The sequence below is a fragment of the Gymnoscopelus microlampas genome (genome assembly GCF_963454915.1).
Source record: "Gymnoscopelus microlampas genome assembly, chromosome: 8".
NCBI classification, from domain to species: Eukaryota; Metazoa; Chordata; class Actinopteri; order Myctophiformes; family Myctophidae; genus Gymnoscopelus; species Gymnoscopelus microlampas.
In genome coordinates this window covers 5,994,348-6,014,354 of record NC_139945.1, presented here as the reverse complement: position 1 = coordinate 6,014,354, position 20,007 = coordinate 5,994,348, and the positions used below count along the sequence as shown (strand labels likewise).

The following is a 20,007-nucleotide window of genomic DNA, read 5'->3' as shown; positions in this document are numbered from 1 at the left end:
CAGAATGGACACACACACACACACACACACACACACACACACACACACACACACACACACACACACACACACACACACACACAGACACAGACACAGACACAGACACAGACACACACACAAACACCTGCCTTGTGTATGAACTGTCGGACCCAGACGATGTTGTTGACGACCTCCGGGAGGTTCCGTCCAATCAGAGGACCCGACTTGTCTCCTGGGGCGCCGTGGCAACGACTCTCAAAGTCACTCCTCAGTCCTGAAGTCATGAAGGAAGGACAGGGGGGGGTCAAAGATCAACGATGGACAAATGACATCTACTGTATGAAGAAGGTGAGGAGGCACAAATGTGAGTATTGGGATCTGACTTTTGTCTTGTTTTGGTTTGATTGTGAATAGCTCAAACAAGGCAATGTTTATAACAGGGGTCTTCAACGTTTTCAGGCCAAGGACCCCCTAGCTAAGAAAGAGATTAAGCAGGGACCCCCTACTCTTAGGGTTAGGGTTAGGGTTAGGGCTACCCTTATTGTAGTCCAGCAGTCTGGTTAATATGATGTGAGTGAGGGGCGTGTTTACCCTTATTGTAGTCCAGCAGTCTGGTTAATATGATGTGAGTGAGGGGTGTGTTTACCCTTATTGTAGTCCAGCAGTCTGGCCAACAGGGTCTCTCTCTCTGACTGCAGCTCTTTGCTCACCGTGGGCCGTCTGATCAACTCCTTATGCTTCTGGAACACTTGCAGCAGCTAGGATACACACACGTTTGTTATTATTATTATACTTGTGAGGACATCCACATTTTAGGACGGCATTGAAGATTGCAGAAAATCGCCGGAATCGTCTATTTTACGGTGTGCAACACCGGTTGGTTATTAAGTATAAATCAGGTATAACTCCAATCCTTTTCCTAACCCCTAAACCTAAAATCTAAATGCCTAATTCTAATTCTAGTAACACACACACACACACAAACCTCTCTTAGCTGGGCTACTTGCGGTGTTTCATAGAACACTTTTGTTTTTAACCCATTGAGACCTGAAGCCGATGTCTCCTAAATCTCAACAGTTTTCTGAAAACGTATGTTTCTATATCAGTAGTGCTCAATCTTTTTCATGTCAAGGACCCCCAAAAAGATATGTATTTGGCCGCGGACCCCCATCAAAATATTTTGTTCCAGGGACCCCCCAGAAGCAAAGATTTGAGTAAAAAATGTTTGCTTTAAAAATATATATATTCAAAGATTTGCACACATTTTCACGATTTTTCAAAAATAGCAGATCTACAAGCTCATAGCGCGGCACTCGGTGCCGCGCTATGAGCTTGTAGATCTGCTATTTTTGAATAGCCCAAAGTGTAAAATAATGCTTTTTAGCTCAAATCTAAAAATGACAAAGTTCGGGTTAAGTATAAATCAGGTATAACTCCAATCCTTTTCCTAACCCCTAAACCTAAAATCTAAATGCCTAATTCTAATTCTAGTAACACACACACACACACACACACACACACACACACACACTTCTCTTAGCTGGGCTACTTGCGGTGTTTCATAGAACACTTTTGTTTTTAATACACAGAGCTAAACCAAACTGAAGCGGAGCGGTTTAGAGCCACAGCCTGTGTGTGTTTCACTACCTGTTGTGGGTTGTCTTGTACGTCAGGAATGTAGCTCTTCAGTCTCTGAGCCACTTCCCGCTCTGACGGCGCGATGGAGCGCTCAAACTGGGCGACCGCCGCCTTCCACAGAGGCTACAAGACACACACACACACACACACACACACACACACACACACACACACACACATGCCACAGAATGTATTATCCTGCTTAGAATCCTAAATATTAAGAGCAGAGGGGCAGCTCCCAGGGGTTAAGTCTCTTAATCAGGGACACCTCGACACGTAGATGGGGGCCGGGGGGAATCTGTGATGTTCTACACCCATTTAGCTATGGCACCCATCTTCTGCACCCCCCGTGTCTTTAAAAGTCTACGCCCAACGTGGGGCTCGAACCCACGACCCTGAGATTAAGAGTCTCATGCTCTACCGACTGAGCTAGCCGGGCCTGTTTAGCACATGATAACACCCCCCATTTGGTCTGACCTTTGAAGAGTTTGCATTGACACCAACACCCACTCTCTCTCTCTCTCTCACACACACACACACACACACACACACACACACACACACACACACACACACACACACAGTTGCTGTCGGGAAGAAACCTCTTACAGTATCTCCATATTCTAACGTCACCACTCTGAACACATCAACAAATACTATGTAGTGTTTGTTAAAGGACTATTTCCCTTTTTTTTTAAAAACAACACGGCCCCCTTAGGACAATATGGGTTCAATCAAGCAACTTAAAAACTGTCTGGGGTTAAACACAAAAGCCTGAGTAGAAGTTAAAATGACTCCAAAACATGTTTTAAAGTAAAATATCCCTTTAATACTGCTTGACCTAGAGCTACACACACACACACGCGCACACGCACACACACACACACTCTCTGTGTCCTACCTCAGTGTAAGGGTTGTAGTGCAACGGGTTGAGTCCAGAGAAAGGCTCAAACACGCGGCTGGGGGTCAGGGCCTGCTGCTTGCCCGCTGGGAGCAGACGCAGCAGCTTCTCGTGGACGGTACGGAGAGTCAGCACCTGATACACACAAGGAAGTCAGACACAATGTCATGGCTCAGTGGTCCTCAAACCTTTTTTGTCACCCCCAAATTGATATATACTATATAGTTGACCGCGGACCCCCCATTTGAAAATATTTTGTTCCAGGGACCCCCAGAAGCTAAGATTTGTGTTAGAAAACATGCAAAATCATTCAACATTTTTGAAAATGTTCAAACATTTTTTTCAAAATAGCAGATATACAAGCTCGCAGCGGGGTGAGTGAAGTGACGCGCTATGAGCTTGTCTGCCGTTTTTGAAGACCCAATGGATAAAGTTCAAGTTCGAGCCCCAAATCTCACCTCTTCCAATCTCTGTGCTAGGCAGTGCAGGGTTTGTGGGCGGTGCGTGTCTCCCTTCCAGGGATGGGGGGCGTGTCTCTTCCACACCTGAGGAATGAACATAACAGCAAAGCAAAAATATATTAGGGACATTTCCAATGATGCTGGTTTGTAAATCGTTTTGTTAACCACTTAACCCTATTCTCAGTCGAGTCCCCCAGGACTCTATGCATGGCCCTCCTGTTTTCACCCTACACTAAATCTCATAGCCAATCTACAAGCTCACAACGCATTCTGAGCATTTTACCAGAATAGAGGCTAGGGTTCAAGTGGTTATTTTTTCTGTCAGGGGAACGATTGAAACACACAAGTGGCTTCTATGGTTTAGTATTTATTCTTTGTAAAAATCCCTATCATTCTTTCACCTAACCCGCGCCCCCCCCCCCACCCACACACACACACACACACACACACACACAGTCAGATGATCGACAGTACCTGTCTCGTCAGGTGTTCACAGGCCGCCACCCACTGCTCACAGATGACGCCGCCCACTTTCAGGTTCTCCCTCACCGAGACAAATGGCTCCTCCAAAACTTTGACACCACTCAGCTTCCTCTGCACATACCTGCCCAGAGTGTCACCTGACACACACACACACGCACACACACACACACACACATTCAGAAAACACACAGCACACACAGATATAATCATTTCTTTCTCACAGTAGTCCCTGCGGCCCACTGGGCCTATTATGTCCCATGTCGGTAGCAGTTTATAATAATGACCCGCTATAAGACATTTAATAGACAATAAACTAATCATGAACAAACCGTTTGTTTACATTCGTAAATAATCATTAACCACTTAAATCCCATATGGTTGAGTGGGGTCCCTCAGGGCTCTACACTAGTAACTTTTCTGTTTTCTTTGTGGGGAAAGCATTCGCTGAAAATAGCCGATCGACAAGCTCACAACGCGTCTACATCAGCTGTCATATAGATGTCTGCAGATGTTTTAATGGGGATTTGTGGCCATATTTGACTGGAACCTAATCATAGCAATCGCTAGGGGATAAGGGGATATTTCACTTTCAAACATGTTTGGGTTCATTTTAAGGCTTTTTTGAGGACCCCCGATTCAAGTTTATATATTTGATATTCATTTTATCAGACACGCCCCCTTCCTATACAAACCCATTGTAACTAATTGAAAACACCCATCCTTGGTTCTGGTGACTGATATTGGCCTTCTAATGCGTGAGGGGGCCATGCTTTTTCAATTATTCTTTTTTTTTCCTTCAATGCACTGTGCAGTCCACAAGCATTTGATTTGTTCAGAAATAATTAAAAAAAAAATGTTACAATGGGTTTGTAAAGGAAGGAGGCGTGTCTGATAGAATGAATATCAAAAATCTAAATACTGAATCAAGCAAGTCAAAAACTGTCTGGGGTGAAAACACAAAAGTCAGAGTAGAAGTTAAAACATGTTGGAAAGTGAAATATCCCTTTAACCCATTAAGACCTGGAACTGTGTCATTTTTAGATTTGAGCTAAAAAGCATTATTTTACACTTTGGGCTATTCAAAAATAGCAGATATACAAGCTCATATCACGGCACCGAGTGCCGCGCTATGAGCTTGTAGATCTGCTATTTTTGAAAATTCGTGAAAATGTGTGCAAATCTTTGAATATATATATTTTTAAAGCGAACATTTTTAACTCTAATCTTTGCTTCTGGGGGGTCCCTGGAATCAAATATTTTGATGGGGGTCCGCGGCCAAATACATATAATTTTGGGGGTCCTTGACATGAAAAAGATTGAGCACCACTGATATAGAAACATATGTTTTTCAGAAAACTGTTGAGATTTAGGAGACATGTAGAATCGGCTTCAGGTCTCAATGGGTTAAGTTCACTCTCATAGCTTCACAGTAAATGGATAAATGAACGCTGAAGGGTGATGCTGTGCAACATGAGCGACAGAGTGAGACCAGCTGGGTTCCATCATGTTGTGGTTGTTTGGTGTTTAATGAGCTCACCGATGACGTCCATGAGCCTCAGCATGCGTGTCTCTGGGTAGGGCTCCTGGTCCGTCTGTCTCCACACGTCATCCAGAACGTCTCTGCTCTGGTCCACCAGGTCCACGGCATCAGACAGAGACAGGCCGTCCAAACCACCGTACTCCTGAAACGCCCCACACACACCAGCCTTGTTTTATCTACATCTACAGGGTTCTCAAAGTGGGGTCCAGGGACTCTCAGGGTTCCTTAAGGCATTGTTTCTCAAAGTGGGGTCCGGGGACCCCCAGGGGTACTTGAGGGAGTTCCAGGGGGTCCCCAGCTAAATGCTTTATAGGAACCAAATGGACCCTCATGGGTCTGTAACTCTGAAAGCGTACAAATGGAACCAAATGGACCCTAACGGGTCCATTTGGTTCCATTTGTAAACTCTCAGAGTTAAATTAACATTGATTTTACAATATAAATTGGGGTCCCAGAGATAGAAATGCCATAAATGGGGGTCCGTAGCCCTAATGCATGTCAAACTGGGGGGTCCTTGAAATTAAAATGGTTGAGAATCACTGCTAGAGAGCCGTAAAAACCTTCTCTTATTGGGGTCCCTGGCTTCTTTTTTCAAACGGGGGTCCGTGGGGTAATAAGTGTCAATTTGGGGGTCCTTGACATGTAAAAGTTTGAGAACCACTGCCTTAAGGGGGTTCTAAATTGACCCTTACAACTCTGACAGTATACATGGTTCCATTTGTATACTGTCAGAGTTTAAGGGGGTCCTTGAAATTTAAAGGTTTGAGAACCACAATCTACACTATTGACTATGTATACAGTTAATACTGTTAATATGCCGTTAGCTCACTTTGACTACATCATCATACTATAATTCTAGTAAGGTAGTAGGTGAGTAGGTGAAGCTACCCGGTTCTCCTCAGTGGCTGGAGCAATTGCTCTGATTTTGCACACAGCCATTGACCATTACCATCTGAACTTAACTGTGAAGCCTGTTTTTCAATTTCACCAAATCTCAGCTTCTTATTAGCGTTTTTGTGTCAAACACTGTCGCCATGGTTACGGGGCTGCCCAGCTATGGGACGAACTGCCACCCACCCATCACTGTACCCTGTATAGGAATGCTAGCTTATCCTCTCTCTCGGAAAGGCGTGATCAACACTGGTATCTCTTCATTTTTAAAGCCATCTCAGGTATGCTCCCGCCTTATATTTGTGGTATGTTGGAGCAGAACCCTAGCTCCTACCAGACCCGCTCAAGTGATTTCCTAACACTTAAGGTTCCATTTGCTCATTCAGACCTAGGCAAAGCAGCATTTTCTGTTAGTGCTCCATCTACTTGGAATGAGCTCCAGAAGTCCCTAAAAATTAGATCACTGCCTTCCTTGGGTCAATTTAGGGCAATGGTTTCCAACACTTTTATTTCAGACTGTAACTGCTTTATTTAATTTTCTATGTATCTGTTTTAGTTCTGGTAAATATTTTGAGTATATTTTGAGTATTCTTTGTCTTCTGTTATTTAAATTAATATACTTGATATGGAATTGTATATTTGTATCTCTGTGGATAAAATTGTTGTATCTCGGCTACATTGAAAATGAGGGTCTGGCCCTCAACTGTATTCCGAGTTGAAATAAAGGTTATGATGATGATGATGACTGCCTCCCGGGTTGCCAGATCATGTGCGCATATCCCCCCACGGATGCGTCGACCGGGTATGGTCTAGTTCATACATGGGCAACTGGTGGCCCGGGGGCCACATGCGGCCCCCACCTTCACTTAATGCGGCCCGCAGGTTAATATTGGATTACTGATACATTATTGATTTCAGCTGTTACAATTCCAAACATGCAAACATGACCCGCTTTAATTACTTCAGTCTATATTAGTAGCTTAATGACTAGTATTAAAATTCTATTGTCTTTTTTATGTCTAATATATTTGTATTTAAGTTCATAAAGTTAACATAAGTATAACTAAATGCATTTGAAATTAAATAAAAATGAGACTTTTCAGGATTCCAAATAAAAAATAGCAAAAATAGCAGATCTACTAGCTCAAAACGTGTCGCGCTGCGACGCGCTTTGAGCTTGTAGATCGGCTATTTTTGCTACATTTGTGTGACATAGATTGGCCCAACAGTATATGCAATGTGGCCCTCTGGAGTGAGTGTGGAAATATAGTGTCCCTCTCCATCATCAAAGTTGCCCACCCCTGGTCTAGTTTAAAGTAGTTAATACAAGTTCACAATGGGATGTGAACTTGTATTATATGCATTATTCTGTATTTACATTTATATTCGTATTTCATATACTTCCGCTATTTTTTAATACATTTTGAAAGTATACAATTATTAAATATGGCATATTTTGGCCATTGTAAATTATTCATGTTGATTATTATGACATTGTGAGACATTTCTTTGTATATTTAAGTAACTTGTCATGTGTAGCCTGTGTGATTGTTGTTTACAAAGCCTAAAAAGGCAAACAGAAATGTAATTTGTACGTATATGTTCCAATGTCCAATGCCAAAGAAATTAAATCGTTAATCGTAATTATTTGTATTACAATTATTTGTCAAGGGAAATGTCATGATGGTGATTTGTGACAGCCCCCTCTACATACAATACACACCCACCTTTTCTATGGGTTTGAAGAGACTGGAGAAGAACGCAGCCCGCTCTCTCACACTGCTCTTCTCCTCAGACTCGCACACATCTGACCAGTACTGGAACTCATCCGTAGGGGTCAGGATACCTAAAACAACCAGTCACAGTCACAGTATGCACATTACTTATGGATGTGACTGCATAATGCATTACATACATTTAAAAGTGTCTATCACAAGCATTTTGTTAAACCACTGAAGTTAGAATTAGGCCTGCAACTATTGCTTATTCTTAGTGATTATTGTATCTATTATTTTATCGATTCATAAATAATCGAGAAACATATTTTTTCTTATGTATCAACATTATTTTTTTTATTAGTCTGATTAACCACTTTGATTAAATTTGATTAACCACCGTACAATGGTGTCATACAACAATAGAAAAAGTAGCCAATCTACAAGCTCACAACATGTTGACATAAGTTCAATAGTCTATTGTTAGAAAAAAATCACACCCTGTGTGAAGTGAGTGGTGCCTTTGATGAGCCCCGTATTGACCCCGTATTGATGTTGTCATCAATGTTTGTGGACAGACAGACATACATACATACTGTACATACTGTACATACTGTACATACATACATACATACATACATACATACATACATACATACATACATACATACGGACACACGGACAAAGTCATGTATAGGAGTGGTTGCCTTCGGCACACTCAAAAATCTATTAGCTCTAACGTCGATTCATTGATGTATTAAAAAAAAAAAAGTGCTTCTCAATTGTTTTGATTAATCAAAAAAAGTAATCGATGGAATTATCAATAGTTGCAGCCCTCATCAACACAACAGTCACAATGTGGTGATCAAGCCATACTGTATATCAATGTGTGTATGATTGCTCACCCAGGACGTCATCCTCCTTGCGCTCCCTCCTGGACGAGGTGTGAGCGGCAGACTGACGAACGACGGAGCCCAGGCCGAGCTCCAGGTCGCTCAGCAAGCCTGCCAGCTTCGGGTCAAACACAGAGCGCCAGCGCTCATCCTGGGAGGAAGAGAACAAAGTTGCTTGATTGTTTCGGATTTAAACATTTCTGAATTCAAAATCCATCCGTTTCTATCAAACATTACATCATGCTGTAGTTACAAAGTAAAAGAGAGGGTGAGTAAAAAAACTAGAACCAGGAGACCTGGTACTGCCAGACCCCTGGTGGTTGAAATCTGAATGGCCGGACTTCGCATGACGTGTGTGCAGAGGAAAAGAGGGACGGAAAAGAGGGACAAAAGAGGGACGAAAGAGGGACAAAAGAGATCTCTGTATGTGTCTGTCTGTGTCCCTTTTATGCCCATATATGGACAAAAGAGGGACGAAAGAGGGACGAAAGAGGGACAGACAAAGCCTCATGTAGGCCGACCCTCTGGGTCTGGCAAAAAATGGAAGATATAAAAGACCAAATACTCGACTGGTTGTTTATACCGGACTCAAGACCCGCTGTGATGGTATCCAAACAGGAATTAGACAGAAGATGCCCCATGGCAAGCTAAAGAGCAGGAGAATCAGTGGGACCGGCTCTGTGGAAGGTGTATACTTTGGGCTGTACAGCCAGCTACTTGTGGTTTGTACTTCTGCTTATTCTCCTAGAGGGAGTTGATGTCGCTGTGTATCGCCAATGGAACTCTACTGGACTGGGGATTCCTTTGCGTTTTATGTTGTTGGCTGTGCGGTGCTGGTGTCATTACGGTGATGTCAGTTGTATCCATATATGGAGCAAATATATCCAGGACGTAGCGCGTGAAGGAACACGTTATTCACAGCACCAGGAGATATCATTTTTCGAAGATTTAGACTCCTATCCACTTCCTGGTTAAATTATTACTTTAAAAGCCTGTATCTCGGCTCCTGTGTACTTTTTGAGCGGTGTAGCCGCTCCTATAAGTGGGGTTGCGACCCATGACCCATCCGTCGTGAAAATGTGTCTTTCCCTGTACTGTGATTGGCTGATGAGTATTCAGACCACTCTGTGATTGGCTAGGGAGACGCGTGATGAAGCTTCCATCACTGTGATGACCTTAAATAACACCGCTCACTTATTTATTTTTTTACTATGTATTTTTGACTATTTTCAACTGGCTGCAACTATGGAACGGATTACCGGATGTTTTTCTTTTCTATGAGACCCCTGTGTGTGTAATGAGGGGATCGCCGTGAGGACGGTGATCACGGAAAATACTGACCACGGTGACTACTTGAAAAAGGTAGAAAAAGTGTTAAAAATGCTGGCACTGGCTGTACCCTGTTTTAAAAAACCTCTGCCACTCAATTAAAGAGCTGGAGAGACAGGGAGACTCCTGTTACTGAGTACTATCAGAATATGGAGCTATTTAACACTTATTTTAACAGAAAAAAAAAATCACTTACCCTACCTTTAATTCCAAACCTTTTCCAGGCCTGGAAAGCAGTTTTTTCTCTCATTTCAAAATATTTTCAGGAATGTCATGACCGTGGGAACACTGTTTGTAGCTTTGTATTGTGTGCGGCCAGTGTGAAACCAGCATTAAACAACTGTGGCTCACCTTCAGCAGCACTGGAGCAAACACCTGCCTGACGGCCTGGTACAAGGTGCTGACGGGAGACTCCAGCATGGAGGAGACCAGGAGGTTGTGGTGAAGGTTCTCCTCTGTGATGACCGTGGGCCGCAGCTTGAAGAACACCAGAACCTTATCGTTGCTGTCCCCCGACGCCTCAATCTGTCACAGATGGATGGATAGACAACATTAAGACAGAGGTTTTCTCAATAGGGCCGTCACGATTACCAATTTAAGTTGACGATTAATTGTCACTCAAATAATTGCGATTAACGATTTAATGGTGTGTTTGGCATTGAACATTGGAACATGTGAATACAAACTTAATTTCTGTTTGCCATTTAGGCTTCGTAATCAAGAATTGCACACCTGTGGCAGATACGACAAATAACTGAAATATACAAAGAAACTACTGACATATTTAATCATTTTCAACATAGTGGAAATAGTTGATCTACAAGCTCACAAAGTTGTGAGCTTACAACCCACGAAGTTGTAAGCTACTTACTTGTTTTACTTAATATAATTATCTAATAGGCATGACAGATCCTGGATCAACATTTCCATTCAATATTGTGACGATAACATTTCTCTTTTTTTTTTCAATTAAAAAAAAAAAAAGCCTATATATAGTACATGGAGATTAGCTATTTGCTATTTAAGATTTTGTTTTAAAATTATAAAACCAGGAAAACACAACACTTACAGTATGTCATATCACAAAATTACGATATCCAAAATCCCAGACGATATCTAGTCTCATATCACAATCCTATATTAAAATTGGCTTAAGGGACCCGGCTACGGACCTCTGACGTCACACTCATGTCACCATGACTCAGCCATAACCATGTAAGGAGTCCCCAATGCAGCTACGCCCAAATATGGAGTGTGTTGTCTAACCTCAATGTGTCGTCATGGCATTAGCAAACAAATCAGTCAGCTCCGCATATATAGGCACAAAAGGGTGCATGCCCATATATGGGCATTTACTGATGACATCAGAGATCTCCATAAATGGGCATAAAAGGGACAAGGGCTGACAGATACAGAGATCTCCATATATGGGCATATGAGTCAGATCAGTGCGGTGCGACGTAGGTGTGAGGGCTGCGTAGCGGCCCGAATCTCTAGTATTGATAAAATATCGATACAAAATCGAACAAAATCCCATATCTATTATTAGTTTAACCGGGAACGCATCTGTGTCACTTTAGAGTTATTTGGCTATTCAAAAATAGCAGATCTACTAGCTCATGGTGCCGTGCTATGAGCTTGTAGATTTGCTATTTTTGAAAAGAAAGTCGTGAAAATGTGTGCAAATCGTTGAATAAATACATTTTAACTCAAATCTTTGCTTCTGGGGGTCCCTGGAACAAACTAATTTCAGATTGGGGTCTGCGGCCAAATACATATCATTTTGGGGGTCCTTGACATGAAAAAGTTTGAGAAACACTGATATATAGCAACGTACGTTTTTCCCCCAAAAAAACTGTTAGGATTTAGAAGACATTTGTAGAATCCCCCAGAGGCAAAGATTTGAGTTCAAAATGTTCCTTTAAAAAAAAATACATTTGCACAGATGTTCAAGAATTTTCAAAAATAACAGATATACAAGCTCATAGTGCGGCACCGAGTGCCACGCTATGAGCTTGTATATCTGCTATTTTTGAATAGCCAAAGAAATCTAAAATGACAGAGATGCGTCCCCGGATTGAATGGGTTGAGTTACCTTATTTGAGAGGCGCAGGTCACTGTCATGTTTGGTGACGGCCAGGACAAATTCATTGCCGTCATCCAGGAAGTTGTTGAGCTCCGGACTGTCGGCCAACGATGACGACACCTTCAACCCGTAAAAGTTTCCCGCCGTGGCCAGGACGAAGCTCTTACGGACGTCGTCCGAACCGTGCGGCATCTTTCAGCTCAGGCTCAACGTCGTGATGCTGAGGAACCTGGAGAGTAAACACAAAACAATTCCTTTTAAAGATGCAATCGGTAACTTTCACGTCCTCCAAGGGATTTGAAACCGGGTTTCATTTTCAGGTTTCAGGGGGTCCCCAGCTAAACGATTCATAGGTAGGAACAAAATGGATGCTCATGGGTCTGTAACTCTGAGAGTGCAACCAAATGAACCCGTAAGAGTCAATTTTGTTCTTAATTAATGTTGCTTTAGACTCTATAGTATCGAGTGTGCAGTAATAGGGTCTCCCCGTCTCTCCAGCTCTTTTAGTAAACACTAAACCGAAATTACATTTTCACATCGGGATACCAGTTTCATCCCATGAGGAGAGAGAACCTTACAAAGATCATTCATTAGCTTGTGTTCCAGCTCCAATTGTGTTTGCTCATCTCTTTGTTTCATCACTTCCAACATCACTAGTTAATTCTGTATTCTGTATGAGTTCTCTCTCCTGATTGGTTGAAATTGATATCCTGACCTGAAAATGTATTTTCTGTTTAGGAATGTAGCCTGTGGCACCTCCCAGCCAGCATCAGCTCACAGCTGTTGCCTATTGCAGTGATTAATATAAAAGCACTTGATAGCCAAGGGGTGTGGTGATTAGGAGGTTGACTGCACCTGCCGCCACGCTTGGCTATGGTGGAACATTGCCATACACTGGTAGGCAAACATTTTGTGGTGGTGTATAATTCTGCACTTGTACAGATTTTATTGTTGTGCATTAGGCTATTTTAACCCATTCAATCTGAGAACTTATATGTGTCATTTTATTGAACATTTGACAAATGTTTTGTTCCAGGGACCTCCAGAAGCAAAGATTTGAGTTACAAATGTTCACTTTAAAAAATATATATTCAAAGATTTGCAGAAATGTTCACGATTTTTCTAAAATAGCAGATCTACAAGCTCATAGTGCTGTGCCATGAGCTTGTATATCTGCTATTATTGAATAGCCAAAGAAATGTAAAATGACAGAGGTGCATTCCCGGTATTAATCTATTGTACTGATCAGGTATTGGGACTGGCTGTGTTCTGAAACCTATCATGTCATATCATGTATTATTCTTGATTAGACTCCTTGGAGGGGTTTCGGGTGATGACTTGCAGATAGGTCAAAAACGCGGTTCCACGCGTTGACTTAGTCACTGGTGTGAAGCTGCACCCTCCCAGTGTGCTCTGCGATGATCCAGGGATCATTTAAAAGCCTTAGTATATAACATTTCTCTTATTTACAATCATTGGAAAACAAAACAAAATCACCATTTCTCTCAGAGAAGATTAATAAAAGTGACTAAAAGTCACCATAAAGAGTGAGTGAAAGTATTGGCATCAAAATATACTTATAGTACTAGAAGTACTCATTATGCAGACTATCCCGTTTCAAAAAGGTATCATGATGTCTATAAAATGTATTAATCTTTTGAAAAGAGACAAATCTATTTTCAAATAGCTAAATTTTAAATGGGGCTGAAGTGGTTAATGTATGTTTTGTAATAACCAAAATCTACAAAGTAACTAAGTCTCCAAATAATTGTAGTGGAGTAAAAGTACAATATTTGCCTCTGAGATGTAGTGGAGTAAAAGTATCAAAGTAAAAGACAAGTACCTCACAATTGTACAAGTATTAAAGTAAAAGACAAGTACCTCACAATTGTACTTAAGTAAATGTAATTAGTTACTTTCCACCACTGACTACAGTATATTGCCTGATGTGAGTCAAATGGGTTTTCTGTGTCTTCCTCTGCAGTGTGTGTGTGTAGCAGACTTCTGTTCACCGTTCAATTCTCTGTGTCCCTACAGTTGGTCATCAGAACACCGTGCCCTAACAGAAGCCCCATATTGTCCTTTTAAATGATAAATCAACCTATTGCTCTTAAAACCAATTTGTAAATAAAGCTTACATTTTGTACTATGTTTCTGACGTGTCTGTCATTCATTTGACAACCTGGTTGGTGGTCCAGTATAGTTTGAGTTCCCTTTAACTTGCTGAAACTAAAGGGTGGCGTAGTCTAGTTTTGGAATATTAGAGCTATTTAACGCTCAACACTTACAGCACCTTTACATAAAACCTAGTTTATACTGTGAGCCACAACTTACAGGCCTGCAACTGAGTGTACAGGTCCATTTGGTTCCATTTGTTTGCTCTCAGTTATGATGGGGGTCCTTTTTAAATTAAAAAGTTTGAGAACGATGCTCTAACTTTTAGACATCTTGGCCTGCAGCTCAGACAGTAGCCCTGGTACCTGTTGAGTTTACACAGCATGGAGAACACATGACACACGTCATGTCGTAATGCTAAACCAGTGGTTCTCAAAGTTCGGGGACCCCAAGGGGTCTTTGGGGTTTCAGGGGGTCCCCAGCCATATTATAGTTGGGAACCAAATGGTTTTGGTTCCATTTGGTTCCATTTGCACACTCATTGTTAAATAACACAGGTGATTTTATGGTGTAGATTAGAGGCCCAGAGATTTTTTTTAAAAGTATCAAATGGAGGGTCCGTGGCCTGATGCAAACTGGGAGTCCTTGTAAAAGGTTCAAAATCCTTTCTATATAGAGCCATTCTGTACAAATCTAATGTTATGGGGGTCTCCTAGAATATCTCTTCAAATGGGGGTCCGGTCCGCAAGCTAATAAGTGTCAATTTGGGAGTTCTTGGCATGAACAAGTTTGAGAACCACTGTGCTAGAGTCTAGCACATTTGGTTCCTATAAAGCATTTAGCTGGATTTACCCCCTGGAACTCCCCCAAGTACCCCCAAGTACCCCTGGGGTACTTGGGGGAGTTCCAGGGGGTCCCCAGCTAAATGCTTTATAGGAACCAAATGGACCCTCATGGGTCTGTAACTCTGAAAGCGTACAAATAAAATTTCATTTGTACACTCTCAGAGTTAAATTAACATTGATTTTACAATAAAAATGGGGGTCCCAGAGATATAAATGCCATTAAATGGGGGTCCGTAGCCTAATGCATGTTAAACTGGGGGTCCTTGAAACTAAAATGGTTGAGAATCACTAGTGAGCCGCAAAAACCTTCTCTTATTGGGGTCCCTGGCTTACCTTTTCAAATGGGGGTCCGTCCGCGGGCTAATAAGTGTCAATTTGGGGGTCCTTCACATGAAAAAGTTTGAGAACCACTGTGCTAAACAACATGCTGACATACGTAGCTAGCGTAACTAACCAGGTAACGGCGTAGTTTGTAGAGACGCGCCTTAGCATGTAGCGCTAGCATGCTAACACCAAACAGAGCTGTCAACGCTAACAAGCAGATATTAATGTATCCCGTTCAATGAAGAGCAGCGGGACGCTATTAGTTCTAACTGTTTCCTGGCGTATCAAACACTTATCTTAATAGTGAGCAGCTGGTTGTGTTGTGTTAGCCAAGGTCCATAGCGTTAAGAAGCAGTTCTCCTTGACGCTTATGTGACTTTTCGGCCATTGGCCGCACACCGCCGGTATTTAAGTAAAAATGAAAAATACTTTCGCTACTCACCAAAACAAATGTGTTGAATGTGTTGAACACCTACTTTCTTTAGTGGGAACACTCTCAGCCCCCCACCTTCCGTGTAAAATACACTTTTTGGCCAGAAAAGTATCTTACACCAGAAGGGGAAAGAGTTGCTCCACTGCGCCACCTACAGATCTGGTCATTAGAATAATTCCATTTACAAGATCTGTAGGGGGCGCAGTGGAGTAACTAATTTATTAGTTCTATCCGGTGAAATATTTTATTTTCTGACCAAAAAGTGTATTTTAGACGTGACGTGGGGGGCTTCGAGTGTTCCCACTAAGGAAAGTAGGCTTTCAACATCTTAAAACCGGCTTTGTTTTGGTGAGTAGCGAAAGCATATTCATTATTTTTTACTAGAGACGAGAGGCTGCGCTACCGCGGGTGTGCGGGCAACGGCTCTAAAATAACAGAGTTATGGAGAACTCCCACTAGTTTTGGGTGAAAGACAGTGGACTAAAGCTTTAGCTCGCTAAAAGTCAACGTAACTTAAATAGTAGCTTACTAGACGTCATATCCAGGTGTTCATAAATGTTTTCATACCGTTTGGCTGCAGAAGAACAGTTGATATAAACTCTGGTCGGTCCTAAAGCAGCATGATGGTCAGTCCATCTGTTGCTGCGTCTTCAATCTTTATTTGCACGGGACGAAGCTGGCGTAGTCGCTATGGCAACGGCGCTCAATCCTTCAGTTAGGGCGGCAGCAGTGTTGCCATGTCTGCTTATTACAGGCGACTGTAGGCTTGTTTTGTTCCCCGTTTTTTCTTTTATTGATTGAATACTGTAACAGTTTGCAAAAAAAGCACAGAGGTACAGTTCAATATAAAAGGATGCTAAAGGGATTAAACCCAAGGGTTTAAGTTTCCATTGGGGTCCTGTGTATTCAATTCATTGAAACATTTAAAGACAAACAATAATATACAAAAGTATGCACAAATATCATATAAACGACTTGAGTAATCAAAAAGAAAAGTGGCTTCTAAATACTGGTAGTTGCGTTTTTTTGGGCATGTTTTTAAAGTGTAGTTGCCTTATCTGGGCTCGTTTCAAAATGTTTAAACCCAGTGTTACTCAAACATTTTCATGTAAGGACCCCCCAAATTAATATTTGTCCATCTGAAAACCCCTGCCCTTTAGCCTACCAGATTTGTGTTAAAATGTTTTTAAAAATATTTTAAATTTCACCTTTCGCCCATGTTTCTTTAAAAAAAAACGATCTACAAGCTCACAACGCGTCGCATTGTGACGCGTTGTGAGCTTGTAGATCTGCTATAGCGATGTATAGACCTGGTTGCTTATTTCTCTCGCAAAATCTGGCAACGCTGGATGCCAGATAGATACGTAGACTACGTTAGACTGGAGCGCGCTTAGAGTGTAGGATTAGAGAGCAGATCATGAAGTGCAGGACTGGGTGGGTGTTAGAATCAATGATGCTGCTATATGCATGGTGTTTTGTATTAATGGCTCTATATTCTGTATCAACTAACTAACAGTGGTGTAAAAAGTACTCGAATTCTTTACTTAAGTAAAAGTATCAATACCAGTACCACAATGTATGAATTTGATGAATTCAGTACAAAGGACCCCAATGGAAACAAGCCGGCTTTCTTGGGTTTAAAATCCTCTTAACAGACATTGTATTGAACTGTACTTCAGTCTTTGCAAACTAACTAACTAAAGTATTCAATCAATCAATCAAAGTAATACTCCACGACAGGTAAAAGTCCAGAATACAAAATTTACTTGAGTAAAAGTTAAAAAAAAAGTATTGGCATGAAAATATACTTAAAGTAGGCTACCAAAAGTAAAAGTACTAAAAAAAAAAAACCTTTCCAGTGAGAGTGTATAATGTTTATTTTGCAATGTTGACAATGCAATGTTATTGGTGCGTGGGTTGAGTGAGAGTGCTGGGGGTGTGGCTAGTGGCCACACCCCCAGCAATGTACCCAGCAAGTACATTCTTTTTTTGCAAAATGTCATAATATAGCCCATCATGAAAGCATTTTATCAGAGTTGTTAATGCACAAGGTCAGAGTTCGCAATGTATGTTTACTTCTCAAGATGTATATTTTGTATGACCTGAATGCAAATTATAACCCCAGAAACCTCTGAAATTGAGTTGCAAGTCATGTGTATCTTGTGCAAGACATTTGCAATACATAAAATAGATAAATGTTCAAAGGAGCTTTATTCCATCATTGTGTCATCCATGTTGTAATCAATCATGTTGTTTTAAATGTCAGGGATTTACTGGAGGAAGAGGAAGTAAACGCAGAGTGAAAGCTGTACAGTCGGAATGTTATACCTTTGACATTTTGATCTGGCAGCTGGGAAATTCTGTGATTCCCACCAATCCCAAACGCAAAGAATTGCATATGGTGATGGCATGATGATTTACTGGTCAATGTCCTCTGCAAATACATTAGAATTGTTTGTTAGATGTCTGTCATACAGGATTCATGTTTACCTTAAACACACACACACACACACACACACACACACACACACACACACACACACACACACACACGAACACACACACACACACACACACACACACACACACACACACACACACACACACACACACACACACACACACACACACACACACACACACACACACACACACACACACACACACTTCACTTCATTGGCGTGGTTGCGGTGCTGTTTGTATGCATTAGATCACAGACCCCCATATGTTATGATTTATAATGCTGGGATCCCAATACCAGTGGTGTAAAGTAACTAAGTGCATTTACTTAAGTACTGTACTTAAGTACAATTTTTATGTACTTTACTGGAGTATTTCCAATTTTCAATACTTTTACTTCTACTCCACTACATCTCAGAGGAAAATATTGTACTTTTACTCGACTACAATTATTTGAAAACTTGAGTTACTAGTTACTTTGTAGATTTTGATTATTATTACAAAACATACACTAACCACTTCAGCCATATACATTTCGGCCATTTAAAAATAGCCAATCTACAAGCTCACAATGCGTCGCATCGTGACGCATTGTGAGCTTGTAGATCTGCTATTTTCTAAAGATCTTTTATACATTAGAAAACGGGGGGCTATAGCTAGGGCATGGAGATATGATGCGTAAAGGTCCATTTGGTTTCAGTCATTTAACTAGGGATCCCCTGGAACCCCCTAAAAGACCCCTGGGGGTCCCCGGACCCCCTGTATGATTCTTTACTGGTTCTTCAGCTTACTTTAAGCACCTCTAATGGTTATATAGCATCATTTGATTTGACAAAGGTGCATGGCACCCTTAATATATAGATGTTATGTGGCACTAAAAGAGGTTCCCCTAATATTACGAGCCAAATAATCACTTTTTGTGCTATTTAAGGGAAAGAGGAAAAGACAGCCTTTGTTTACTAGCAACGGTCTCCTTTTACTCTTTCCCTTAAATAGCTCGGGGACACTTCAACACATAGACCAGGGCCGGGAAGAAAACCGTGAGCTTCTGATTACCAGTCGGCCTCTCTATTTTTGTTTATTGTGTACGTTGTATATGTCATAGCCAGATATACGGTATGGGCAGACCCCAATTACCAGGAAACTTAAGGAAGTGGGTGGTCTAACACACTGTAAGGGTAAACTAAGGGATTCCCTCCACAGGAGTTTCAATTCTGCTACTAACGATATTACGTATTAACCCATTTAGACCTGAGGCCTATTCTAAAAACGCCTTCTAAATCCTGACCTAAGTTTTCTGAAAAACTATATCCTGTACATAGCAACAACAACCCCACATAGGGCTTCCCGTCCTGAAAGGTATAGTTACAAATAGGGGTTCCCGCCCTAAATGGGTCAAGATATGTTCTAAATGTTTTGGTTTTTGAAGGCTTTTTCTATAAATGTTCTGCGTTTCTATAACATCTTTCTTCAAAGCCCCTTACTATGTGCATTACATTCACACATTCGTGCACCGATGGTGGAGGAAACCATGCAAGACACCAACCTGCTCATCACAAGGAGTTATGGGTTCTTGCTCAAAAACACTTTGTCACGCTGCCAGGAGGAGGCGGTAATCAAACTGACAGCTGCTCTACCTCCACAAGACCACAAGCCCATATTTATTGTTCTGAGAGACTTAACCACATGAATCCGACCGTGTCTATATTCTGGGGGCGAACATTCTGTAAAAAACAGAGGATCTACCAAAGGACACAGGGTAAAGTACCTGTTCACCACTGCACAGACAGACAGGTTTGAATCCATCATGGTGCATCCAGCTTGGATGAGTGCCTATGAGAAACACAATTGGCCCACATTTGGGGGAGCGTGATATTTGTCGATTTACGGGCTTGGGCGCCACCTGTCAGCGAG

The 20,007-nt window shown here is 41.6% G+C and overlaps 1 protein-coding gene across 1 annotated transcript in view; it reads right to left on the bottom strand.

Moving 5' to 3' along the window:
- Positions 1–16,289, bottom strand: part of dync2h1 (dynein cytoplasmic 2 heavy chain 1) — a 407,325-nt gene extending 391,036 nt beyond the window's left edge. Inside the window, exons 1-12 of the mRNA XM_084065527.1 lie at positions 16,201–16,289; positions 11,926–12,145; positions 10,182–10,355; positions 8,514–8,652; positions 7,621–7,739; positions 5,000–5,144; positions 3,454–3,599; positions 2,977–3,063; positions 2,519–2,653; positions 1,627–1,740; positions 626–737; positions 129–253 (exon numbers count right to left, since the gene is read on the bottom strand). Coding sequence (XP_083921653.1) covers positions 129–253; positions 626–737; positions 1,627–1,740; positions 2,519–2,653; positions 2,977–3,063; positions 3,454–3,599; positions 5,000–5,144; positions 7,621–7,739; positions 8,514–8,652; positions 10,182–10,355; positions 11,926–12,108 — 1,479 coding nt within the window. The 5' untranslated portion in view covers positions 12,109–12,145; positions 16,201–16,289. The remainder of the gene's footprint in view (positions 1–128; positions 254–625; positions 738–1,626; positions 1,741–2,518; positions 2,654–2,976; positions 3,064–3,453; positions 3,600–4,999; positions 5,145–7,620; positions 7,740–8,513; positions 8,653–10,181; positions 10,356–11,925; positions 12,146–16,200) is intronic.
- Between the last annotated feature and the right edge of the window lie 3,718 nt (positions 16,290–20,007).